The sequence below is a fragment of the Candoia aspera genome, chromosome 1 (assembly GCF_035149785.1).
Source record: "Candoia aspera isolate rCanAsp1 chromosome 1, rCanAsp1.hap2, whole genome shotgun sequence".
Lineage (NCBI taxonomy): Eukaryota > Metazoa > Chordata > Lepidosauria > Squamata > Boidae > Candoia > Candoia aspera.
This window is the reverse complement of record NC_086153.1, coordinates 176,738,164-176,766,128: the sequence shown is the minus strand read 5'-3', so window position 1 is coordinate 176,766,128 and position 27,965 is coordinate 176,738,164. Positions and strand designations below refer to the sequence as shown.

The window sequence follows — 27,965 nt, the reverse complement described above, 5'->3', positions numbered from 1 at the left end:
TTAAGTAGATTAGGCTGGGCCATCTAACTAGATGCTTACATTGTACTTGACTACATGATTCAGGCATGAAACCATACAAAGGAAAGGAATATCAATGATATCTCAAAGGACACAGCTTAATATATGCTTGACTATAAAGCAGTAAATAATAGAACCATATCTATTAGAATGGGTGAACACTCAGTTTCTTTGTACAATCTAGTTTCCCTTAGGTGACTCATCTTCTAATGTATTTAGAGAGGGAGAGATTAATAATTTTTCAAATCTCTACCCCAATTTTAATGCTTTCTGAGATGGTGAAAAACTATAAATAATCCTTGCCATACTCTTCACTTAGGTAAAGGTAAAGGTTTCCCTTGACGTTAAGTCCAGTCGTGTCCGACTCTAGGGGGCGGTGCTCATCTCCATTTCAAAGCCGAAGAGCCGGCGTTTGTCCGTAGACACTTCTGTGGTCATGTGGCCGGCATGATTACATGGAACGCCATTACCTGCCCGCCAAAGCGGTACCTATTAATCTACTCACATTTGCATGTTTTCGAACTGCTAGGTTGGCAGGAGCTGGGACTAGCAACGGGAGCTCACCCTGTCACACGGATTCGAACCGGTGACCTTCCGATCGGCAAGTTCAGCAGCTCAGCGGTTTAACCCGCAGCGCCACCATGTCCTTACTCTTCACTTAGCTGAGTTTTAAATGGATGTCATAAGGAACACTGTTTCCAGATTGTAAGCTGGCCATATGCAGTAAATGTAATATAACTTTATTGATTAGTCAGTTGACCATATCAAAAACTGGGCATCATCCACAATAAAATATAGTACCATAAGACAGATAAAATGCAATAAGATAAGATAAAATATACTAAGGTGAGATAAAATACGCTAAAATACAGTAGAGTAAAAAAGAGATGAAAGAGCAAGATAAAAGTGTAAGATATAATAAAACGAGTAATAAAATACAAAAACATTATGTGTTTAGGTGAATTCATCACCTTTACATGCCACCCCAATGTGTTCTATAAATTATGTTCTCAGTTGGACAGCCCTAACTATAAACTTAACAGTTCTATTGACCACATATGTATTTGTGCCCTGAAGGAAGTAACATAGTCTTTTGTGACAGTCCCAATATGTGGTTCTGTCAAGTAGTGTCTGGAGGCACTGAGCCCTTGCTGGGGCATATAGTTGGCAGTTAATTGACCATATGTGGTCAATAGAACTGTTAAGTTTATAGTTAGAGCTCTCCAATTGAGCACACAATTTATAGAACACATTGGGGTGGCATGTAACAGTAATGAATTCACCTAAACACATATTGTTTTTGTATTTTATTACTCGTTTTATTATATCTTACACTTTTATCTTACTCTTTCATCTCTTTTTTACCCTACTGTATTTTAGCGTATTTTATCTCACCTCAGTATATTTTATCTTATTGCATTTAATACCATAAGACAATAAGTGTCACCCACTTATTGTCTTATGGTACTATATTTTATTGTGGCTGATGCCCAACTTTTTGATATGGTCAACTGATTAATCAATAAAGTTATATTACATTTGCTGCCATATGCAGTAGTTGATTTTACCATTTTCATCATAACTTCTCAAACATCCAAACCAAAGTGCATTTTAAGAAGAACTGCAGCTTTGTGTGAGATGCTTGCACTTTGGCTATAGGATATTGTTAATGGAGAAAACTACTATTTGATAGGAGCAAAGATATGATTGGTAATTAGTTGTGCTGAGCAATTTGCATATGTTATTAAAATGCTTAACCTGTATGCTTTGCCAGGCTTTTGTTGTTCTAAAGAATCAGTTACATTGGTCAATCAGATGAATTAAATTGCTTCAGGAAGTGCTCTGATAAAGAATAAAGATTAATGTAAGGGAACTGAATAGAAGACACCTTCTTCCCCACCAAATCTATCACAGTAACAAGTAAAAAGGAGTAAATTCTCCTCACAAATGCTCTTACCCTTTAGGCTAACTCTATAGAAATGAGTGGCTTCAATAGTAAGTCAAATTGAATTGGAGCTCCTAATTCTAGGAAAGAACACATCCAAGGCAATTGGTCTACACAACAAAGTCACTTACGAATAAAAGGAGCAGGAGGTGATCCGACCATGAATAAGCAAATGCTCATTCAGTAGAACAGAATCAGCTCTAGCATTTACGTACAGGTTGTGCTGAGAACAACAGAAATTATATGTAGCCTCAGAAAAATAACATTCCTGTTCTAACTAGATATATACTTAGATAAAAACAGTTCACAACATAGATTGGGGCTCAACAGGATTAAAAATGTGAAGGAAGTTAGATTTATAAATCTCTCCCTAGAAATAGGGGACATGATGGGGTCCCCTATCATAGTGTGGTTCTAGGAAATCCAGATTCAACTCTACCTGCAGTCATGGAAGCTTACAGAGTGAATTTGGGTTGGATACTACCTCTTAATTTAACCTACCTCATAGATCTGTGGTGAGGAATAACTGGAGTAATGAGTACTACATGTGTTGCCTTGAGCTCCTGGAAGGATATTAATTGAATGAATGAATGAATGAATGAATGAATGAATAAAAAAGATTCTTCTAGGTCATCCCCAAACTTGGAATTTGGCACTTTTGTAATGCAAGGTACAGTTATCATTAGAAAAGCCTGGGAATTGGACATTTTTGTGCCTACCAGTCAAAACCTGGAGAGTAAAGTTTACCTCATAATAGAACTGAGGTAATAGAATAAATAGCCAGCATTCTAGCTCAGGGAAAACCAAGTCTCAGCTAGGATGGAACTCTGGATGGTGGAAGTTCTGCTTCTACTCAACATAGCCCTATTCACACCTTCTCAACTATGTTGACTGAATGCAAGAAGAAGGAAGCAGGTTTGTGTCTATCAGTAAGTTCTTAACTGGAGTGTGTACACGGGAATGGACAATTCTACAATGGGGACGCTGTACACTGGCAGTCCCTCCCATTGAATAGGGAGTGTTTCTCTTTTGATATGTATGTCTAGATGGTGCAATTAGAATATAAATGCATAGCATTGTACCTGCTTAAGGCCCTTTTTACTTATTACAGCTTACAAAAGGTATGGGGAGGACAGTGAGCAGTAACCCAGAATTCACTGAACTCACATGGTATTGAAGGCAAAACCATGTTGGTGTACATTTGAATTGTATTAGGATTTGAGAAAGGATTCTTTTTGATTAGGCTGACCATATTTCCTTGAGACAAAAACGGGACATTGGGATGGCAAAACGGGATGGGGTTAAACTTATGTAATATTCCATATTTATGAAAAAGACAATAAAAAAAAGTTGACAGTAAGCTGGGAAGGTGCAGGAGGGGGAGGTGCGGCAATGGTTGGGTCCAGAGAGGCTAGTGCAGGGATGACATTGGGTGGAGAGGTTGCAGGAGGGCTGAGGGCGGCGGTGAGCTGGGACAGGAGGACAGGAACGAGGCGGCAGGAGGCTGGAGAAGCGAGGGCTGAGGGCGGCGGTGAGCTGGGACGGGAGGACAGGAACGAGGCGGCAGGAGGCTGGAGAAGCGAGGGCTGAGGGCGGCGGTGAGCTGGGACGGGAGGACAGGAACGAGGCGGCAGGAGGCTGGAGAAGCGGAGGGCTGGGACGGGAGGACTAGGAGGAGTCTAGTCAACGGTTGTCCCCGACAACCTGTTCCTTTCTGGCGCCCCCTTTTATTTTATTTTCTTCCTGCTGTTTTGGCCTGAGAGCCAATTGGCTTTTCTGCTGGGCACACTTTTCCGACCGTCTTCCACTGTACTGATCGGTGGCAGCGACTCTCCCTCTTGCTCACTGCCGATCAGCTGTTCCTGCGGTTCCTGCTCTAGGTTTCCCGCAGGATTGAGAACTACTGCCAAGTCAGCCTCCTTTTCAATTTCAATTTCAATTTTTTCCTGCTTTTCCCAATAACGGCTCCAATGTTTTTAAAAAACGGGACAAAATTGACATTTATATTAAAACGACAGAATGGTCGGGAAGTGTTAAAAAAACGGGACGTATGGTCAGCCTATCTTTGATACCCAAGAGCATTCATCTATGCTTGTAGAATGTATATTTCATTTACCAGAAACAATGTAATCCAGAACAGAATTACTGGAGCGGGTTTTGAACTGAATCTAAACTTTTGGGAAGATAATAAACAGAAATTCATTTTGTCACCCTCTTATTGAATTGGCGCCTACAGAGTGGTTACCCTAAAGGCATGAGGAAGCAAATGCCTAGCAAGCATCTCATAGAAAATTATGAAACAGTGCTTACTTTATTTGTATAAGAAACTGATATGACTAAGAAATCACACAGAATTGTCCTTTCCACTAACTCAGGCTTCCTCAATGTGGTGCCTGCAGCTAGTTAAGACTACAGCTCCCAGAATTCCAGTGTCCTCACAGCCTGGAATTGTGGGAGTTGTATCCTCACCTATTCTCCGGCCCTCCACTGGGGGAGGGCTCTCCCATTCCCTGATGTGCATGTACTAAAGCCATCCAGAGTCTTGTGGAAGATTCACATGTATGTGGTGCTGTAAGGCTTGCTGGCCTTTAAGATGCCATGATCTGACTCAAACTTGCTTGTTCAGCTGTGCCCAGCTCCCAAGGCAAGCCCGGCTATGGAAACCCTGGTTGTGTTCCAGAGAAATTGTTTAGAATGTATAAAGGCACTTCAAATTCATGTTGGAAATGTGAACAACAAGAAGGGACATTTTGTCATGCTTGGTGGATGTGTGAAAAAGCTAGAAAAATTTGGATTCAAATACACATACTGATTCAGATGATTTTAAAGATTAATATACAATTGAGGCCAGAGGTCTTTCTTTTGGGACTGACGGACAAACAGTTGAAAAAGTCATGGAACTTTATTTTGTATATGATAACAGCAAGATTATTATTTGCACAGAGATGGAAAAGATTTGGCAATACCTATGGAGGAATGGTTGGTGAAGATGATGGAACTCACTGAGATGGCCAACTTTACTTCTTTGATTAGAGAAAAGACAATACCTATGTTTATTGTTGACTGGAAACTACTTATGAACTTTTGGCAGAAAACAGAAAAAAAACACGTGATTTGTGGTTTTGATGATTAGACAGAATAGATTAAAAGAAATTATCTCTTCTTTCTATGACAGACATGTTGTAAGTTTAAAGAAACAGGTAAATTATAATTGTACTTATAACTGCTGTAAAGAAGATTGGAAGCCTTTTCTTTTCTTTTCTCTTTCCTTTTCTTTTCTTTCTACCAATTTATATGGCCGCCAACTCACACACAGTGACTCCGGGGAGCTTATAGAATTAAGAACCATAAAAACACAATACACACCTCAGGGTGGCAGCGAACACATTCAATTCAACTACTTGATCGGCTCTGAAGGCATCTGGGGTCCCCAGGCCCAATGATAAAAACACATCTTCAGGGCCTTCCCAAAAAGGACCAGGGAGGGGGGCCAATCTTATCTCTGGCGGAAAGATGTGCCAAAGGGAGGGAGCCACCGCAGAGAAAGCCCTTTTCATCTGTCCCAATAGATGTACTTTCCTAAACGAAGGGACCTGCAACATACCCTGCCTCCCTGTCCTGGTGGGCCAGGTAGATGTGACTGGGGAAAGGCAGTCCTGCAAATAACCAGGCCCCAAGCCAGGAAGGGCTTTAAAAGTGATAACCAGAACCTTGAATTGGACCCAGAGCAAATCAGCAATCAATGCAGCTCCTGCAAAAGAGGTGACACATCTGCAAAATCTAGGCTTGTGCAAAACTATGCGGGCTGCTGCATTTTGAACTGAAGCTTCCTGATAACCTTCAAGGGCAGTTCCATGTACAGTGCATTACAATAATCCAAACAGGAGGTGACTAGGGCATGAGGGTCTGTCAGAAAGGCATGTTGGTTCAGGAATGGGTGTAGCTGGGGCACAACACGCAGCTGTGCAAAGGTCCTCCTGGCCACAATTGCCACCTGCTGATCTATTTTTCTTTTACTTTTTTCCTTTCTTGCACTTTTAGCTTTCTCTTGGATTTCTTTTCTTTCTTACTTTGTATTAGTTTACATTAGTTTTTATCTTCCTTTTTAAAACTTTTAAAAAGGAGCCCTGGTTGTGTTCAGAGGGCGAGCGAGGGTCAACCCCGGCACCGAAAAGAGACAAGTCCCCGGCCTTGCCCGTCAGCCCCGACCCGTGAGAAGCCCCTCACTGAGTACTGCACCTTGAGGAGGGAGCGAGCCTTCTCTCCTTTGAGCTTGTCCCGGGCGGCAGCGGCGGCGGCACCACCGCCCGTGGTCGAGGAGGAGCCGAAGCCGCGCAGACCGAGGATCGTCGACACTGAGAAGTGCGAGATGCCCGACATTCCCTCCGTCGAGCCCTCGGTGGTCGTGCTGGTGGTGCTCGCGCTGTGGACCTGCGATGTACTGGTGGAGGTGTCCGTCGAGTCCAGCAGTTGGGGCCGCGGGGTCCTGGGCCGCGGCGGCGTCAAAGAATCGCTCACTTTGTGGCGCCCAAACGTGGCCGTGGCCATGGCGAGGGCAGCTGCGGCTGGGGCTGAGGCGGCCGCTGCTCGGGAGGCTGCCGGCCGTGTCCTTTTCCCATCTCCCGGTTCACCGGGAGCCTCCCTGCGCGAGGCGGAGAATTTCTGGCGAGTCGCCTGCTCCTCCCTCTCGGCTTTCTTGCCCTCCCCTTTCCCGCTCAGGCGTCGTCACAATTTGGCTCGTGGCTGCTGCTGCTGCTGCTGCTGCTGCTGCTGCCCGGGGTTATTATTAAAACTGAATCCCTGCCCAGTCTGAAGACGGGCCGGTCTTTCGCCTCTGGCATCCTCTCCCCACTGCGGGACCGGCGCCCGACGGAGGCGGAAGATAACATAGGCGCAACTGGGTAAGATGGTTTTACTGAAACTGGATTTAGTGTTGGCATTCAGAAGAGCGCCAGATTGGCTAACCAGATACTCCAGGAAGCCCTCCATCAAGGCACAGAAATCGGAGCCCTCCCTAAAGTTGCCCCTTTGCAAGTAGTAAAACTGTTCCGGAGCGGACTCGTCACTCATTTGAAGTTCACGGCTAACAAGAGGTATTTACTGGTAGATCTATCATTCTGTCAAATGCCTTTCAAAGTTTTTTGAGTTCATGCGGTCAGTCTGTAGGGATGGCCTCATTCGCATAACATACTAAACCAAAACCAAACCAAGCTCATTATGGCTCAAGCATAATGGGCGAGTCCAGTTTATCACTGTGAAGCATGGTGTCATGAAGCATTTTCTTACCTGTCAAATATACTGTCATATATGATGGATATATTTTATGTATGATTCAGTATATTAAAAATATTTTTATATTTGTTACTTCAGATTCATTCAGTTATTCACATGCCTCCTTCCATAATATAAAAAGGTTCCAATGCAATTGGGTCTTGTGACAGGATTTCATTATCATTTACTGCAGATTACTTCATTAGGTTTAAATGCCGCATTGTATACTATAAGTTGCCTTTTCAAAAGTTCATAAAAGTGACCCTATATCATAAAATTTATTAAGGTAAGATATTTATGTACAGCTTCTAAATGAACAAGACTGCATCTGCAAAGGAAAAAAACCTCAAACTTTGCACTCTTCCTTAAGTACTGCAATAACACATTGCAAATCACAGTGCTGGGTTCACACACAATCTATAAACTATCTTACACTTCAGGAAAAGGTGTGAACCCAGCTTAGCTTTTAACTCTAAAGGGTATAGTTAAAATGTTAAAGATAAAAAAAATCAGCATTTTAAATGTTGACATTTATAGTGGTCTCTATAATTTATACTTTCAAGTATGCATTTGAATTACCCAAATCTTATAGGTTCACATCAGAACTAGTCCTAGCAGCACCTGACTCTTAAGTCATACCATTTTTCTGGGATACCTGCACAAATGTTTATAATTTAGGGCACCAATATTTGGAAGCATTTTTCAGAAACTTCTATATGGAGATTATGCATAATGAATGAAATGCCCTTGAGTTAGGGGAATAAGCAAGATTTATTTCTTAAATCTTCAACCTGTGGCTTCTGAATTTCCTTTTTGTGGCACTTGAAGCTGTCGAATTACATCTGCCAAAAATCAGTAGCTGTTTCCTGCTATTTCAAGGTGGAAATTGAATGGAAAATGTAATGCAAATCCTAAAAGATGCTTAGCATGGCTTAAAAAACCCAACGCCCAAGCAAAAACAAAAAATCCTAGCCTTACCTGCATGCCTGGCACAATCCAGGGTGTTTTGCATTATATCCCCTATTGCCCCCATTTTTCCCAAAATGTCATCCACTCCTCTTTTAGAATGTAATGTGAACTGTCTTTCAGCATGCTCTCTGAAAAGTTGGTTTCAATATTTAAAGTTAATGTTGTCTGTCCATAATTAAGGGAGTGCAATCCAGCTTGACACTGGATTGCACTCCCTCAATTAATCCTAAAATTAATATATGCAGTTCGAACATATTCTTCCAAATAAGGGGAAATTATGGAAAACTGCTTTTTAAAAATCCTGAAAATCCTAAATTATGTTTTTTAAAAATTCGTAACACTTATTTTTAAATGAGTTTGAATTTTAAAAATTTGAGTCTGATGGCACAATATTGAAAGCATAAGAATTTTATAAAACTTCCATAATCCTTGTTTTTATGCTCCTGCTTTAATCTAGTTTTCATTATTAATAAGTTTTACATAGATACACTGTATCCCAAGAAATCTACCTAACAAGCATCTAAATCTAGAATATTAGCTTTCCAGTATTATATTGTACACCAGACTGTCCTTCTACCAAAAGAACACACATAGCTAATTAATCAAAATATCCCTCGATGTAGTCTCCCTGCACATCTCTATTACAAAGGATTCAAGGACATTTCTGCACAGATAGGGAAGAGAAGGTTATAAGAGGGATAAAAGATAAATTCCTGCTGCACAAATTCACTTTTGTAACGGTGGATATAAGTGCACTGTATATATATATCCTGTATGGATTTATGTAATCTATGAATTTATAAATACATGAAACCTTAAATGACACAATGAAGCAGCAAAAATGGATAAATTTATAGAGATAAATTTTACAAAATCTTTATTAGGAGTTACTTCTACAAAAACTTTTTAACTCTTTAACTGATTTAAATTCTTCAAAGACAAATTAGCATTAACACCTCTGAAATATACAAATATCCACAGATTTCAATTATTTTGAATATCAAAATACAGACAGGGATTAATAAATACGTTACAATGGATTTTTCCCCTTTTCTATTCATCTTCCTTCCCTGATAGCTGCATAAAATCCATAGAAAATAACTTGATGATTAAGAAAAATAATTTTGTATTGCATTACCATAACTTATAAATAGTGTAATTACAAAATTCATTCAAATTAAATTTTAAAAAAATGTAAAAATATTACATGCAAGTATAAATCACTAAGGCATCTTAAGAAATTGAAGAAGTTGTCTACACTAAGAAGACACTTTAGCTTCTTTATCTGGATATTCTTCCACTTCACCATTAAACATCAGCTCTGCAAGAAAAGAAGAAATATCACGGTACACCAAAATATAATGAAAAATATATTTGCAATATCTCATGTTGCACTGCCAAAAGGGAGGTCCATAAAAGTAACTCCCTCACTTCCTCCTTCCACCGGGAAACACAGTTTTCTAAAAATATTACAGCTGGGAAATAAGTTGCAAGCTTGGGGGAAGCAGGAAAAAAACCCTTTGCATAAGGACTCCCCGTTTGGATATGTAGACTCCTTCAAATTACTGCAGATATAAAACTCTCCTCTGTAAGCTGACAAAGATGTCACTCAGCATTCTAAGTTTCCTTAAAATTATTAGCACATTACTCTCAATATATTTGCCAGTATTGTTAACAATGGAATAACACTCGTTAAATACATTTATAGGAATAGTCAAACTGAGATAGAATTGTTCTACTTATTTCTGGACAATACTCAATTTAATTTCTCTAGTCATTCTGCAATACTACTGTCTCTGCAAATATATTCCCATATTCCTCTCTAACACTGTTATCTGCTGTTTCTTTCTTTCTGACTAACTATTGAAATTACTGCCATACCCTTTTCCCTAGCAGCTCCTTTGATCTAACCTTGTTTAGGAAAAAATGAGCAATTTGCCACTGAGATAATCTATTAAGGAGATGCCCATATACTATTGGATCACAATTTCTCTTATCTAGTCTGTACCTTCACTGTGATCCAACTGGGGCCGGTATGACAAGAAGAACCAGGAGATCCCAACAAGAAGAGCTATCACGAGATTAATCACAATCCAAGGCTGAAGAATCTCTTTTTCTTCATGTGAAATCCTGGATGGGGATGGGGAGTGGGAGAGAGGAGAATCGTATGTATTTATTAGATATGAAAGCTTCAATTGTTTCTGTCAACATACATAATGTACAGATATCCTTATTGTTCAATTTTTTTACAAAGTAACTGTCTTTTAGAAAGAAAAAGAGCCCATAATTCTTACCAAAGACTACCATTTTCTAAAGGTGATGTGTACAAGTTGATTCTGTCACTCGTCATTTGTTGGCTCAGAGTCAAGACAAGAGCAGCAAAGTACACTGAGAGAAATGAAGCCAATAATGTTTATTATTGAGATATTCCAGATTTTTGGAATAGAGTTAACAACACAGTAACACCTCTGATCCTTACATATCTTCCACGAACCTGATTCACCAGAATAGTAAGAGCTAATTACATGTTATTAATTTGCATCAATGTCCCTTCAAATGTATTACATTTCCAGCACAAAAAATATGTCGGCCAACTTTCTTTAAATATTCAGTGGGGTGGAGCAGTAAATCTCCAAGAGAAAGTTTTCCTGAAGTAACCAAGTTTTTCAAAACTGTGATACTGGTTACACTACTGCCACAACCTCCCAAATTCTTTGTTCACTGCCTAGATTTTCCTTTTCAGCAATTCAGTGATGCCGTGACCACCTTTTCGAGTGCCTGGGGGCTGTGGGTGCCTGGATGGGGGACAACAGGTTGCGGCTGAACCTGGGGAAGACGGAGTGGCTGTGGATTAATGGCTCCCCGATTTCTGGGAAATTGTCATCTTTAGTTCTGGATGGGGGTGCACTGCCTCAGACAGACCCAGTGCGTAACTTGGGGGTCCTCCTGGACTCACGGCTCCTGCTCAAAGAGCAGATGGCAGCCGTGGCTAGGAGGGCCTTTGCGCAACTTCGTGTTGTGCACCAGTTACGCCCCTTCCTGGAGCGAGAGGCCCTTCGAATGGTCACTCATGCCCTGGTTATCTCCCATATAGACTACTGCAATGTGTTCTACATGGGCTACCCTTGAAGAGTATCCGGAAGCTACAGCTGGTGTAAAATGCAGCCGCACAGGCCATCTTAGGCATTCCAAGATCAGTTCATGTCACTCCTTTGCTCCGTGAGCTGCATTGGTTGTCAGTATGCTTCCGGGTCCAATTCAAGGTGTTGGTTATCACCTTTAAAGCCTTACATGGCATGGGTCCAGGTTACCTAAGGGACCGTCTCATCCCTATCACATCAACCCATCCCACCTGGTCATGCAGAGAGGGCATGCTACGGACCCCGTCTGCAAGAGAATTCCATCTGGTGGGGTCCAGGAGGCGGGCCTTCTCGGCAACAGCTCCCGCCCTTTGGAATATCTTTCCCCCAGAAGTGAGGTTGGTCCCCTCCCTCCTGGACTTTAGGAAACAACTAAAGACCTGGTTCTGTCATCATGCCTGGGGCGGGAGGGAGAATAGTCATTTCTGGGGATGGCTAGTCTCTTGGAAGGACCCTGCTCTGCTTGCGAATCACAGAGAACTTTTAGCCATCATGTTCCTGTTATATTTATTTTTATTATCTATTATTATTTTATAGTTTTATATTCCTCTTATTTATATTTTACTATAAACCGCCCAGAGTCCCTTTTGTGGGAGATGGGCAGTGATAAATTTGATTAATAAATAAATAAATTCCAAAAAAGCAAAACACTTTGATAGCATTCAGTCTGCTCTTTTCTGTCCTACGTCAGAAAATACACTTGCTATTTAATCTATTCAGATCAGAGATACAGAAGTGTATCTGTGAGATATAAATCTGCAGAATTAATTTAAATTATTTCTTTGATAAATATCTGTATAACCAGCTTAGAGCTTCCTAGCATTATTTTTATTTAACAAAGTATTGTGGTAGTCTTTGTGGAAATGACTGCCTTTTCAGAACACACATTAAGAACAGTTATGTGAAAACAAAGAACAAGGTCCTTCTTAAAATCAGGAATGAAAATATAATCAAGACACAAACTTGAATAATTTGCTAATGCTTAATGGTCAGTTAATGTTGCTTACTCACTGAAAGAAGCAATTGCTGCTGGGTCCAATGTAAGAAAACTGCGTACTGCCACTGTTGCTTTAGCCAAATCGATTCTGAACAATAGGTATGAAATGGACTTAATTAAGAGTAGTCACTAAACAGTCCAGTTTGTTCTGATATATCTCATAAGAAATTATCCATTAAAGTTAAGGAAATAGGATGTCTTCTAAAACCTTGATCTAGCGGGCTGTTATGCCAGTAAATAAGTGGCACATCAGACTAATTATTCTGTGTTGGTATCATGGGTTAAGCTAGATGTCACTCCAGTTCAGAAATGTTGATTATTCTTTTATTATGTAATAAAGTATTTAAAAAGTAGGAAGTATAAGGAAATAACAGACACAAAGCAAATCTTTCTGGCTTGGGAGTAGTTTTCAAACATAACACCTTAAAGGTCATCAGAAAAACATCTGATGGGCCAACTTATACTGCACTGCTGCAATTATAAAGATTAAGATAAATTAATGATTAAGCTTTTAATCATTTATTTTCAGTTAATAGGATAAGTTCAGAAGGAATCATAAGCATTGTCACCAAGACAGAGGAATGCACAAATGCTTGTACCTGTCAAAAGCTGAAACAGTACTAATTGTAAGTAGAAAGTAAAGGAGGCATTGAGCAGGATATGCCAAAGTTTTGTACTGCTGCAGCAAGTTTGAAATAGTTGAAAACTGATTTCCTGCCAGAACATAAATCACTATGATGTTCCACACAGCATAGCCAGCAAGAAAGCCATGAGTAAAAAGTCCAATCACCCTAAATAAAAGAAAGCATATTAGCAAAAATTTCAGCTTGTACAAATCTTAGTTAAATGTTCAGAATGTCAGATTTACAAGAACCTTTATATTCGCCATCTTAAATCCAGTTTCTAATCAATTCAGAATTTAGTGAATTAAATTCTAATTCTAGCCTCTGAATTTGCCATGTCAATAGTATTCAGCTATGCAATAGGGGCCTTTGTATTCAAGTCTCAAGTTATTTCTGTAATCATAGAGGGGAATGGCTCAAAACCAAAAGCTTTCAGTTAATAAGCTCTCTTCAAATATATTTTGCAGGTGGTAAATAACAATTATAAGAAACAATTACAAGTGGAGGCCAATCATCATTTCACACTACTGTCATTCTCTGAAGGAATTACCAGCATGTTAATTCTTTTGGAAGACTATTTATTTGATGTGACTGAACACACTGGGCAGAATATTACAGTGGTATGCGTGCATCACACGTTAGATCTTTCAGACTAAAATCCTAAGATGGATGAGAGGAATTAAGATGCAGTGGAAGCGTCCCTCAAATCGTGGGACTCTGACCCGTTAATATAACCCAAAATAGAACTTCCTGTAAACTGTCTTGGATTTATTACATACAAAGCTGCTCCAGCCTATTGAACAATACATCTATACTAGCCAGAAGTCAGCAGACACGTTCACTGTAGTAGTTTGAAACACTGTAACTGTATGGACATAAAATGCTTGGCACTGGGTTGCAAACTTCGCCTGCATCTTTGCGCTTCAAAGCTGAAAACAGAACTTGTATTACCAAGTCAACACTGTAAAGGTGAACTAAAGACTGTCTGCAGCACCTTTGCTTAGGCTATAATGACATCCAAGAACCTGCAGGGGAACCTATTTTCTCCACACAGTTCTAAAGCAAGGTCAGCTGATTGCTAAGCAGATGCTCACCTGAGTTATGAAGTAAAATCTCAGGGATTTTGTTAAACAACTGCATCTTGGAGAACCAAGGCAACATTTCAAGTGTGCACGAGGGAGGGAGGGAGGGAGGGAGGGAGGAGCAGAAGGGAGTCTGATTCCAAGGTCAGGAAGAGGCATCACTGGACATTTTATTCATTTTAATCACTTGTTCATTTTCAATGTCTATTGTGGGAATAATTTCATACCTAAAACCACGATGAACTGAAAGTGCCACATCCTTAGTGGTCCAGGAAGCTTTTATATCCATAAACATTTCAACATTTTCAGTAGTTTTAATCAAATCCTTGCGGTCTGCTGCCTGAAAACGCCCTTAGGAAAGAAAATAAAATGTAAGCATTTATAAGAAAAGTACGGTTAAGTACTGTTAGTGCTTCCTATTACTTGTTCATAATAGAATTAGGAGAGTTTTTTGGTGAGAGACTAAACTGTGACTACCTACATTTACACACTTTTCTATACAAACCCACTGTTGCTTTTCCTGTATATCAGGAATGTCATCTGAAAGCAAGCCCCACTGACTTCAGTGAAACACGACTAGTTACAAGATGACTATTTGGTGGTACTCAATTTGCTGCAATCATCAAAAGCCTTTTTTTCAGCCTAAGAGCAAAACTCTTAACACTTTCATTCCATTAACCTCAGCCGTCATTAAAAAAGAAAAAAATGAATCTGAATGAAATAATAAAAGTACTAAATCAACTTTTGGGACAAATGGAAGTTTAGACACCTTTCCCTCATCTGAGAAAGTTAGGATTGGTAATGGCTCTTTGGTTAAGATTCAAAAGACTATCAAATGTTACAAAGCTTTTAATTAGCTGCTTTACATGACTACATCCTTCAAATCTTCTTACAACTTCATGATGTGAGACCATACTATTCCTAACATTATAATGCACTAATCAGATGCATAAGCCCCAAGAATTCTGCAAACGTCTACAAAGGAAAATGAAAAATTGATGCCAAAAGGCACAATGGCAAATCCTCTAAATCAGATTTTCAAATTTTCTTTCAAGAATCGCTTTTACAATGAGTCCCTACACATCTCTGAACTGAACGGATGCTGAGGGTTGTCTGATGGTGCAGATAGTTCAGGAAAGCTTTATCTGAGTTTCAAAACTGTCCTACTTAACTAAGGACGTGACCTGCCTTGCACCCTTTGAAATACAATGCAACTCAAGGGCTATTTAGAGAGATTCAGGAAGCCCCCCGTCCCGCAATATGATGCTCTGGAAATTACTAAAGATCTGTTCTCTCAGGCCTTGGTGGTCACGGAGCCCCTTTTGGTTTTGCTTAGTTTTATTCTTCTGGTTGGCCATGCTCTTTTATATGCATTGCTTCTTTTATTATAAGCTGCCCAAAGTCACTAAGCGGCCTTGAAATAAATACATACATACATATATACATACATAAATCTATCTATCTGCATAGGTTAGATGCAGAAAGTAATTCCTAAAAGGTGCAAGATCAGAAATGTACATGCCAGCAGTCGTCATCGTCATCTTTTATTTCTTGAAATATGCTGACGTTTTGTTGCTGTGAAAAAAATTACTTACGGTTTTTTTCAACAAACACTTTGCTAATAGGTTGGCTAACCCCAGTTGGAGCAGAAAACACAGGATGCTGTTCTGTGCCTTTTACTTGCTCATCCTCAATTATATCTTCATCCTCCACAACCAATTCGCTGGAACTCCCTGCAGGCCGGGTTTTCCTAACATTATAATAGCAAAGAGAAAGGATTTTAAAGAGAGTGACTAAATTGAGTGACTAAATGCTTGTACTTGATTTAAGCAGGTGATGAAAGGTGTGATGCACACACCACCACATATTCCAGCTTTTCCTCTTTGAATGCAGATTGCTGCACAATCCTAGCAAATATGTATCTTTTCCTAGGTTTGCTCATTGCAGATTCAGAAAAAGATACAGCGTCTTTAAGGAACTGCTGAATCCTCCAAATCATTTTTCCCCCTTCAAATCCAAAGAGCTATTGTGTTTCTCATAGGATAAGCAGTACTCCACTGCAGTGAACTAGAAGGTGATCCAAAGTACATGCTCCCTTATCAGAAACTGGAAACTGGAGCTGTTTCTCTTGGGTTTGATGGACGAGCAGCTTGAGAAGCAACATGGAACTCTGTTCTTATATACTCATATGCCCAAAGGTGGAAGGATGCACAAATTCCCCCAATGGAGGACTGGATGATTAAGTTGATGGAATGGGCGCAAACGGCTGAACTGACAGCATGGATAAGAGAAAACACCGTAACTGGATTCCCTTCTATCTGGAAGCTGCTCTTGAACTATTTGCGTGTAACACAAAAGAATGAAGTTGTGATTTTGGGTTTTGATGACTGAATGGTTTGATTTTAGAGAAATAATGTTACTAAATGTTTAATTAATAGTAAGAGATTAACTTTTATGTACTTTTATATCTGTGCTGGAGAAGATCAGAAGCCACTTGTCTGATACACTTTTCTGTTTATTCCTGCACCGTTTTAGTTTTTCTTGTTTCATTTTTAGACTTGTATTCTTTTGGTCTTATATTCTGCATTATGTGTTTTAATTATATCTTGAAAAATTAAAAGAAAAAAAAAAAAGAAAGAAAAAAAGGAACTGGCTGACAATAAAGATATGGCACAGGGCTTGGTTACTTGAAGGACTGCCTGTCTTAGCATCTGCCCAACCAATTTCATCTTGCAGGGTTGGCGTGCTCTGGATTCCTTTGATTAAACAACCTCATCTATCAGGACCCTAGAAGCACGCCTTCTCTGGAGCAGTGCCTGCCCTCTGGAAGGAGGTCCTCCCCAAGATCTGGATGGCTCCCACTCTGCTGTTGTTTAAAAGAGCTGTGAAGGCAAGGGAGAGTGAGACTCCTTGCTTCATCATGCTCGCCATCTTTTATAACTTTTATATTTTATTGTAATGCTTTTGTTGTGAGCTGCTCAGGGTCACTGAGAATCAATCTGCATACAAGTTTAATAAATAATAATAATACTTATTATTATTTCCAAATTTCCTGAAGTACTGTTGAGGCAGAAGTTCTGTCTTTAAAGTGATGTGAATAAATAAATCCAACAGGCTTCCTGCAATCTTGAACATACTTGGAAATATATTCCACTGAAATGTGAATGTTTGGCTACAAATGACAAATTGACATGAGTTCTCATCATAAACTGTTCAAATTTTGCTCCAAGAGTTAAAATGGTAGAAACGTGTTTCAACACAGTATACACTCTACAACTTCACAGACATCACAGAATGGCTTGTGAATGAGCAGAGTAATGATGACTATCCATCGGGGGATGTTAGCATACATAGAATCACAAGACTTTTAATCTAGGAGGCTAGTAGAAACCAAATCATATATGAACAAGTCCTTCTTGTCTCTGAATAAAGACCGTTTCTCAATAGGATAATTTTTTCCTAAAATATGTTCTGTGCACCAACATTATTTTAAGACAGACAGGTAAGCATGACACTAAAAAAGAGTGCCTTTACTGCAGTACAATCAGATACATATGTGCACAAAATTATCTTAATTGTGTTTCTTGGCTTGGAACTTTTTATTTCTACCCTGAAAAGAGTTAAGCATCTACAAAAACCCTTGGGCAGGCATACATGGGGAAGGATAGCATAGCAATTAAGAAGCTAAATTGTGAATAAAGAAAAACTCAGATCTGGTCTCAGCTATACATTCATTTCATAAGCTTAAGTAAAATACTTTCTTAAGCCTCTGTTCTAATTTGCAATGTGGGTGTATAAGAATAACATGAAACATGTGAAGAGCTTGAACATTCTGAAATTACGCACACACACCCCCACACCCACACTCAAATGTAGATAACTGAAATATAAAATTATCATCAGCTTACTGTCAAACAGAAATTTTAAATCTGTTACTTCAGAAAGAATAGAGAAGTCAAAATGGAAAGTCTCACTTTACTCTTTTCCACTGTTTACGATTTACTGTATCTTCCACTGGTGAAGGATCCCTGTCGTTTCCATTCTGTTCAGTAAATGATGTTTCAGATTCTGCAAATTTTAAATGGAAAACCAGGGAATTTGTGCTGCATTAAAAATTGATGTGTAACTGTAGCTCCAGAAGAGATGGGTAAGGGAACACTTCCGTTGAGACGATAAGGTGACATATGTAGAGCCCCTGCCTTTTTTCTTCACAAGAATAACCCTGTGAGGAAGAGATACATGCAGAGTCCTTAGATGAAAGGCAGGAAATAAATATACTAAGTAATATGTGACTGGAATTCTGGAAGTCACATAGAAGAAATATTCAGTATATTTATTTCCTACCTTTCAGTTAAGGAGCTCTACATGCATCTCCTCCTGACAAAGCTTTTCTTGTGAGTAATCAGGCAGGAGCTCTACATTTATCACCTTGAGCTGCAGAATGAACAGTGAGATATAAATCTAATAAATAACTCTGTAAGGTAGATTGTGCTGAGAGATAATGGTTTACACAAAGTAATATGTACAAAACAGTATGTTTTATGAGTGAATTAGGATGGCAGCATGTACCTTCCTAGTCATATTTCAACTGGGAAAATACAATAACATTCTTCCTTGCTATATGTTAAAAATTAATTCCAAAACATTGCAGCTGATGTGCATTACATAATACAAATTATAAATCATTTCTGCTATAAACTAGTATCTTTATTTTCATTAGACAGTTTATCATAAGACTGTAGACTTGGTCAAGAGTGACCAAGCAAATAAACATTAAGTTGCCATTGATTTTATTATATTTTTACTGTCTGTAAGACACACTATGAGAAACTGTGAAGTACTGTGAGTACTTCTGTACCAAGTAATGCAAAAAATGGTAAGGGAGCAATATTGTTGTGACTATTTTGCTGGTTGGCTTTCCTCTTATTTTTAATATTCTGCAGAAACAAATGTATTTGCAATCAGAAAATAATCTGTTTCATATACACAATTAATCACAACACTGGTTATTTAAGCATGGGCATCTCATCAGCAACACACCTGCCCTTCTTCCAGCAGTCAGAACAGAACTTCAGCTTTACAACTCTAAGCCAAGTGAGGGCGAGACGCTGACTTGTCCCAACCCATATTATGGCTGAGCAGAGAACTGAACACCACGTCAAAGCTGTTCCTCTGGTCACTTCACTCTAATGAAATGGAGATGATCAACTACTGGCTGGTTTGTATCTTGTAGGATTCTGTAAGGTCATCAACAGGACAGTGGCTTCTCAACTGCTGCAAGCAGTCCTAGATGAAGCAGATTATATGGACTCCGATTTCAGAGCAAGCTGCACGATTAAGCCTGCCTTAGTAGGCAGAATGGATGGTCTTTGGCTGGGGAACAGAAGGAGTGTGACTCCTTTGGTTCTTCTTGATGTCTCACCAGCTTTCAGTACCATCAACCATGCTCTCCTTCTAAATTGCTTTAAAGGCACCATTTAAAGCAGAAGCGTTTTCTATGGTTCCATTCTTATCGCTCTGGCATAGACTTAAAATAGTGTTGCTTGGACACAGTTGCTCCATGAAACTGGAATTCATGGTGTCCCTTGGGTTCCATACTGTCCCCAGTGCTTTCAGTGTCTACACAAAACAGCTCAAGGAGATGAGGCACTTTAGAGCTGGGTGCTATCAGTATGCTGAATATACCCAATTTATTTCTTTGCAACATCTCCAGGTAAGGGTATGACACACCTGAGTGATTGCTTGCAGTTGATAATGGATTGCATATGGGATAATAAACTGAAACTGGGTAACCGGAGTTGCTCACTATGAATGGGTCACAGTTCAAGATTCTAGATGGGCTTCACATTTCCAGGAGAGGGTCTCTTGTCTGGGAGTGCTTCTGGAGCTGGTGTGTATTTTATCAGCTTTGGTTGATAAAGCTGATAAATTTTAATTTTATCTGGGAAAAATGACCTAAGAAGAGTACTGCAGTCACTGATAAACTTCAGCATTACTATGGGCAAGCTCTGGAAACTTCAGTTAATACAGAATTCAACCAGAAAAAACTCAGATCATATTGTATCTATGCTGAAGGTTTTATATTGGCTGCCATTTCATTTCCAGACGTGATACAAAGTGCTAGTTATTACCTTTCAAGCCTTCTATGACTTCTAGTCTAAATTCAAAACATCTCTCTGAACAGACTGCATTTTAATATTCTTAGTTTGAAATTTCATTCCTTTACTATTATTATTTTTTTAATATGTTCAATTGTGTCCAATTCTCAGAGACTGCCTGGTAAAGTCCCTGCAGTTTTCTTGGCAGGTTTTTCAGAAGTGGTTTGCCATTGCCTACATCCTAGGGCTGAGAGAGAGGGACTGGCCCAAGGTCACCCATCTGCCTTTGTGCCAAAGGCGGGACTAGAACTCACCGTCTCCCAGTTTCTAGCTGGTGCCTTAACTATTAGATCAAACTGGCTCGTTCCTTTATTATAAACCATTTAAAAACATTTTAAATTGGCAGCATATGCAGTCTAGTAAATAACAATAATGCACTGCATTGGCTTGTATTCTCAGCTGGAATTGTTTTCCAAAATCCGCTACATACCTGGAGGCATCTTCTTTTTCCTACGCTTCTTCTGAGGTGGAACACCCTGTACTTCAGCGGTCAGAGGCTCATTGCTTTCAGCGACTTGACCAGTGCCATCTGAAATGGATTATATGCCATCAAGTCAGTGTCGACTGTTAGCAACCGCATAGACAGACAGAGAGATACCATCTAAAAAGCACTGTGGAAAGGTAGCTTCAGTGCATCACAAGATGCTTCCATAACTTTAAAGAACTGCACAACAAAACCCTCTGATCCTAGTTAACTCTTGCTGTTCTTCAAACAGTTTATGGGAACATTTTATATTTCACACAGTATTTACTAGCAGGTACAGACTGTATTTGAAGTTAGGATGTTGTCAATTACAGTATAAATCAATGCTGTTTACCCTCCTTGATGCTTCTCAGTTGCCAGTAAGTCTGCTTGCCTGTAAGGATTCCTTCACCTATCACTTCCTTGGCCTGCTCCCACAACCCTTTAATTATCTCCACATTGTTGCACCCAACTCCTAACTGTGTCATACACTTCACTGATGTTTTGTCCATCCCATTCCCCTGCCTCAGCCTGATTATTCTATTGTAAAAATATGGATTGTGTGTATGAGTATGGGATCTAGATATTAAGAGGGACTGATGTCCAATTCATCTGATGAAGAAATTGCTGAAGTGATTAGAAAATAAGTGCATGTAATTATGCTTTATACTGCATTTGCTGGGCACAAAAGTGGTAATTCCTACTTTTTGCTAAGATTAAAAAACAAACCAGGAAGGCAATTGGTTCTGCAAAGATGTCAACTTACAATAATTGGTGAAATATCTTTTTCTACTTTTGGATTCATCAAGATTGTCACTAATAAAACTGGCAAATTTCAAATAAAAAAACCCCTTTAAGATGATAATACTAAGTGCCTTCCAATTTCCACATGACTTCAAAAAGCCAGCAAATTAGAAATTAAGTACTTCATAACCATGCAACAGAAGTTGAAAGATGCTGTTGAGCTCATATACCATTGGATGATGATGATGATGATGATGATAACTGTTGGGAGGGTACAATTTCTGAAATTGAAAGCTAAGAATAAAGCTTATGGGGGGGGAATCCTTGCTGTAGGGGAGATAGGTAGGAAGGGAGAAAACAAAAATGAAATACATTGCAATAGATAGAGATAGGATCGTGAATAGATATATGCCTTAATGAATAGTGAGGAAGAATTGTGTGTGTGTGTGAGAGAGAGAGAGAGAGAGAGAAAGAAGCAGAGAGAGAGGTGATATGATGTGTTATTCTGGTACAAGCTTTAGGCTTTGACCCTACCCACTACCTGCTCTACCTCTCCTGAGTGAAATGCAGCTCTGGGAAAGGTAAAACTCCTCCAGCCTTGACCTGGAATGCACCAGTAGATCCAAAAAAGATGAGCAGCCATTAGGATTTACCTTTGTACTACCTTTAGCTGCTTGTGTTTATATTATAAACCAGGGTTTCTCAACCAGGGTTCTGTGGAACCCCAGGATTCTGCGAGATGTCACTAGGGGTTCCCTGGGAGATCATGATTTATTTAAAAATTATTTCAAATTCGGACAACTTCACATTAAAGAGGCAAGTTTCATTCTTTATTTTTAGTTTAAGAACACTGTTAATGCATATATAGAGGCCTACGCATGAAACGAATATAATAATTTTGTAACTTCTGGCCTATATTTGAGCGTGACTGTGCAGGGGTCCCCCGAGGCCTGAAAGATATTTCAAGGGTTCCTCCAGGGTCAACAGGTTGAGAAAGGCTGTTATAAAACTCAGTAAACATGGAACTACTTTTATCCATGAAATGGTATTTGAAGATACATTCTTCCTTTCACATACCCTTTGTGGAGCTCAGGCTTTTGGCAAGTGATAACTAAAATTCAAAACTAAGTAGCCAACAGGTATAATGCCATTCATAAATTGTACCCTTAAATCTGCTACACCCTCTTCATCTAAATTTGCCTGAAAGGTTCTTAATTAAATCATCCTCTCAGTCGCCCAGAGTCCCCCCCGTAGGGGAGAGATGGGTGCTGAATAAATTTATAAAATAAAATTAAAAAAAATCCTCTTACCTAATGAGTTTTTTTTGGCTTTTTTCTTTTTGGGGCGACTGAGAGGAATTTCATCTGCAAAACCAGAAGCCAAGAACTAGTTGGTTCCATAATAGTAAACATACATTCTTAGCATATGTATAATGCTCTCAACTACAGTATTCACACTATTTCATGTGCATTACCTAGTTGTGTATTTACAACAGTTCAACCATCTTAACGCTCACTCCCCAGTTTGGAGACATGATTTTGGAACTCTATGCTGTCCCTTTTCATTTCAACCACCTAAATATTTTAGGATCTTGGCCACCTCTCTATCCCAAACTCCAGGTTATTTATGAGTAAGTTAAAGCATTGATTCCAATGCAGTTCCTTGGGGAATGCCACTAGTTACACTATTCTTACTTTGACCTTTATTCCTACGCTGCTTCCAGACAAATTGTTCCTAATGCTACCCCAAGAGACATTGTGTAACCACTCCCTTTTTTCTTACATTAGAAAAAAAAAGCTGCAGTAGGAAAACCCAAGTTACAAATGGAAGACAATATTACACATGTGGATTCCACGTAAAATTCCATGACTGAAGCAGGTGATGACTAGTGAAATGCTTTGCCAGGAAGAGTTTTCTCTAACCATAAGAGGACCAGAGTTTATTGTAAGCCAACTTGAGAACTGATCTGATCTTTTTAAAAATACTCTATCCATTATTCTTTGCTCTACTCCAATATTTAAAAAGTGCTCTTAAAATGCAACTATTTTACTATAACTACTATAATTTAGGTTGCAGCTTCCACTTACTTGGGAATATCACTAACTTAATGAAGTTTATTTTGGAACAGCTCTGCACAGGAAAGTATTATTTCAACATTAGGGAATATTTTAACAAGAAATTCTTTAACTTCACTATGAATACTTGAAGAAACAATTCAAAACCTACACAACCCTTTACATAATCTAATTCATCTTCCTCCACGACAACCATTGGTGTTTATTTTCTAAAAATATGTTTAATTACATATTTTAAAGAGAAAATAAGTAAACAAAAAAGAGAAAAAGGGGATAAAAAGTGGAGCATGGAGTATATAGATGGGGGTTTATAACTATCATAGTGTTTTTAATATTTCCCTAGTTGATTATAAATGGGTATTATAGTGTTTTAAAAAGCTATTGATTGCCATAAAGCTCTAAAAAGAATATAAATACAGCAGTAATAGTCAGCACAGTATAGATAATATAATAAATAATAAATTACAATGAATTCTATCCATACATCTAAAAGTCTGTTCTGATTTAAAAACCCAATCAAGCTGTAACAATAAGGACAACCATTATTGTTTCTGAAAACCTATACCACTTGTAGCCACTGAAAACCAACCATATTTGTTATGTTAAATATATGGATGACTTTATTTATTTAAATTTATATAGCTGCCCATCTCACTTATGCGAGTCGGCTCACAAGTTAAAACAGCAAATGAATGAATGAATGGAAAAAGCTTTGGAGAAAGTGAGTAGTACTCACCTTGGTTTCCACTTCAGAGTAATATTTTCCAAATCAAAGTGAAATGAAATTAGAAATATAAAATGTTAATACTGAAATATATAATACAACACATAATACTAAATTTGAAAAACATAATAAAATTCACCCACATAATAATTATAGCTACAAAAAAAAGTTAAGGATTATAGTTTCCTTGAAATTTCTTAACCTGTCCATTCTATTTTTGCAGTAAATCATAATTTTACCTTGGTACTGGAGGAAGAATCCGGGGTGGACGCTGCAATGTATATAAAAATATATAACTCAATATATATTTCTTAAAAAAATTATTTTAGCACATATTCAGCAGTTGTATATAAGAATGTATACATTCTTGTATAAAGTGTGGGCCATTAAACATTTATTAAAACAGGTGCATAGATTTCTGAATGTATTACTGGAGGAACAGCAAAACTATTACTTTTAAATTTCTGCTTCTATATTTCTATTCTAGCAAAGTACAAAAGATAATTCACAATAATCAAAACCAAGCTAGATGCCTTAAAAAAACACAAACATCAATTTTAGAGCACCAGCATTATTTACAACAAAGGCAGTCTTCTAGAAAAGCCTGCCTAATCACAACAATGTTCTTTGCTCCACTGAAATATGCAATGGAATTGAATCAGTGTCTACCCAGGTACCTCACAAGATGCATACATTTTAAAAAGCACTTGAAAATTCCTTTTATTGTTAAGTGAACTGTATCCTCCACACCTGAAAATGATGAAACATTTCTGAAATCAGATATTTCACGGTATAAATGAAACCAAAGAAAACATGAAGCTGGAGACTCAGGCATACTCTTTATCTTACTTTCTTTTAGAAAAACAAATGTGTGACAATTCAAAACAGGACTCACCACTTGCTTCTTCCCCATATCCCTCAAGTGAGACTACATGTGAAGAAAAACAACCAAGTCCTATACCTACAATGACTCCGATTAATTCTGTACTAAAAATAAACTTCCAATACCCAGGATTAGCTGGAAATGAACTTTTGCCCCACCTAGTTTAGGGCTGGAGGTTGTACTCATTAAAGGGCATTATTTTATTATGGCTTGCCCTACAGAAGTAGGTTCTCAATGGCACCTGCTACTCAAACATCTTGTGTCTCTCAAGAGGAAGGCTCTATTATGCTAATCTTAGTGAAAGTTAGGGAACAAGTATGCAAAAATTGACTTTAACTTTTCTATTTCAATTTCTTCTGGTAAAAAAGAGTGTTAATTCTGAAACAAAGTTTCATGGGTGGGGTGGTTTGTCCCGAAATGTAATTCTGTACTACACTGAACTTGTGATCAGATTTATGATAAATGATCTGTTGAATTATCTGATAGTACAAGGGCATTTGAAGCTAAAGGAACTTACACTACTGTAAGGCTCTTATCACTGCTACTCCATATACCTCTATTGCTTTCTTAGCAATTTCAGCTAAGTAGACAGGGAGAGAAATCGAGGCCTAAATTGTATAAACATAAAAATTCCTTTGAGGCAATCTTTTTCACAGTAAATGAGAAAGGGGAAAGTACAAGGGGAACAAGCTGTACTACCAGTCTTAGCGCCCTCATTATCACTCTTCAGAAGAGCAATTGCAAGGATGCCTTCTGAAGCAAGCAGTTTTCCGACTGGCTTCCAGTAAAATTTAGAAGACCCCTAAAAACTCAGGATTCCAAATTAGGAATTGAGGAAATGCTTCACACCCCAATTCTAAGATAGTTCTCCAGCTTCTGGAGAGTGATGGAGGCTTTCTTCTTCCACAGTGATATTACACTGAAGGAAATTGCTGCAATGTCAGGTGCACCCTGAATTCAAGGGTGTTCCTTCAGATTAAATAGGTGCAGGATTAGGTTGCCAGTGACCCAGAGGAAAAACTCAAGGTAGGGTCACTAAAACTGATGGAGAACTGAGGATGCTTTAAGGTGAGGGCAAGTTTTTCCTGGCTCTGTCTTAACAAATCCGAAGTATTTTAAAAACACTGTAAAATGGACTATTGGGGGATTGCTAAAGCATCAAGTATTAACCTTTACGGCCACGTGCGGATTATCCATCGTGGATTTCTTCACCGAATAACGAACGTTTCACAGAGAGTCTACGTGCAGAAAATACCCACAGTCGAGAAAAACAACAAGCGGCCAGTTTTGCAAGCGAAGCATACGATAACGTTTCCAAATACCACCTAAGAATTCACGATGCAGATACTGCCGGGCATTTACTTCGAAAAGGACCTAAACTGGGGCCGTTCTGTGCACAAACAATCCCCCCGTAACATCTTAAAGGGGGGAAAAAAGCCATGAAATTGCCAGTTTAAGAAACCACAAATCTGAGAGATGCTAAAATTACACATTCTGCCAAGCCCGATTTTAACAGAGGTGCATCCTCGGGAACCACCCCGCGAGCATCCTGAGAACAGCACAACCGCGCTAGGACGGGGACTCGGCCGGCAAACAGTTTCCCTTCCTTCGCTCACCGGGCGGACCCCTTCCATCCTGCTCCTGCTCCCGCAGCCCGAGCGACCAAGGCAAACTCCTCACAGCAACCGAAACCGCGCCAGATCTCCCAGACGCTCCTGCTGCAGACGCCGAGGGAAGAGGAGGGGAGCCGGCGGCGCCATTTCCGGGTGGGGAGGCTGAGCTCCTAGTTCCCGCTGCTGCGTCCTGCAAGTTTCCTGTTTTCCGATGATGTTCAGAGCATTGCGGTGGTTGGTCGGCTGCAGAGTAGGCTGGGGATCTACTTGCGAGGAGAAGAAACTGCTCTCCTTTCTCTGGGATTTATATATCGAATTGATGGTCCCAGTCCTTTGCATTCTGGGAGATCACCTAATTTTGTGCAAACTGTCCCCTCTGACAAAGTGAAGCTGTTATAGACCACAAGGTCTTGTCGGTATGCCAGTCACGTGCCTTCATCCTTGTTGTTAAGTTGTGTCCGACCCTTCGTGACCCCATGGACCATAGCACACCAGGCCTTCCTGTCCTCCACTCCACTGTCTCCTGGAGTGTACTCAAATTCGTGTTCATTGCATTGGTGATACTATCTAACCATCTCATCCTCTGCTGTCCCCTTCTCCTTTTACAGTCCTTCCTAGCATCAGGGTCTTTTCTGGTGAGTCCTCTCTTCCCATTAGGTGGCCAGAGTATTTGAGCTTCAGTTTCAGTATCTGTCCTTCCAATGAGCAGTCATGGTTGATTTCCTGTAGGATTGACTGATTTGACCTCCTTGCAGTCCAAGGGACTCTTAAGATTCTTCTCCAGCACTACAGTTCGAAAGCATCAATTCTTTGGTGCTCAGCCTTCCTTGTGGTCCAGCTCTCACAGCCATCAATTACTACTGGGAAGACCATAGCTTTGATTATACAGACCTTTGTTGGCAAGGTGATGTCTCTGCTTTTTAGTATGCTGTCTTGGTTTGCCTAGCTTTCCTCCCAAGGGGCAAGCGTCTTTTAATTTCATGGCTGCAGTTACCGTCTGCGGTGATCTTGGAGCCCAAGAAAATAAAATCTGTCACTGCTTCCATTTCTTCCCCTTCTATTTGCCAGGGAGTGATGGGACCAGATGCCATGACCTTAACTTTTTTAATGTTGAGTTTCAAGCCAGCTTTTGCAGTCTCCTCTTTCACCTTCATCAAGAGGCTCTTTAGTTCCTCTTCACTTTCTTCCGTTAGGGTGGTATCGTTCGCATATCTGAGGTTTTTGATATTTCTCCCAGCAATCTTAATTCTGGCTTGTGAT

General features: G+C 39.4%; 2 protein-coding genes across 2 annotated transcripts in view; both read right to left on the bottom strand.

The window, feature by feature from the left end:
* Positions 1-6,655, bottom strand: part of LOC134507371 (cation channel sperm-associated targeting subunit tau-like) — a 30,380-nt gene extending 23,725 nt beyond the window's left edge. Inside the window, exon 1 of the mRNA XM_063317986.1 lies at positions 6,203-6,655. Within this exon, the coding sequence (XP_063174056.1) occupies positions 6,203-6,511 (309 nt within the window). The 5' untranslated portion in view covers positions 6,512-6,655. The remainder of the gene's footprint in view (positions 1-6,202) is intronic.
* A 2,570-nt stretch (positions 6,656-9,225) lies between these two features.
* On the bottom strand, positions 9,226-27,044 carry TMEM237 (transmembrane protein 237). Its single transcript, XM_063304176.1, has 12 exons — positions 26,773-27,044; positions 26,455-26,510; positions 22,721-22,774; positions 20,634-20,732; positions 18,020-18,113; positions 15,641-15,795; positions 14,273-14,396; positions 12,940-13,131; positions 12,355-12,428; positions 10,498-10,591; positions 10,212-10,333; positions 9,226-9,524 (listed from the first exon to the last, which is right to left on the bottom strand). Exons 1-12 carry the CDS (start codon positions 27,042-27,044, stop codon positions 9,463-9,465), a joined length of 1,398 nt encoding a protein of 465 aa, XP_063160246.1. The 3' UTR covers positions 9,226-9,462.
* Positions 27,045-27,965: the final 921 nt, after the last annotated feature.

Bases quoted from the DNA above. Each gene is read 5' to 3' on its own strand.
- TMEM237 (XM_063304176.1), bottom strand. From the start codon at position 27,044: ATGCAAAGGACTGGGACCATCAATTCGATATATAAATCCCAGAGAAAG. The intron at 22,775-26,454 runs GTAAATGCCCGG...CTGGTTTTGCAG, and splicing joins CAGTTTAGGTCCTTTTCGAA to ATGAAATTCCTCTCAGTCGC. The intron at 13,132-14,272 runs GTATGAAATTAT...TCTTTTATTTAG, and splicing joins TCAGTTCATCGTGGTTTTAG to GGTGATTGGACTTTTTACTC.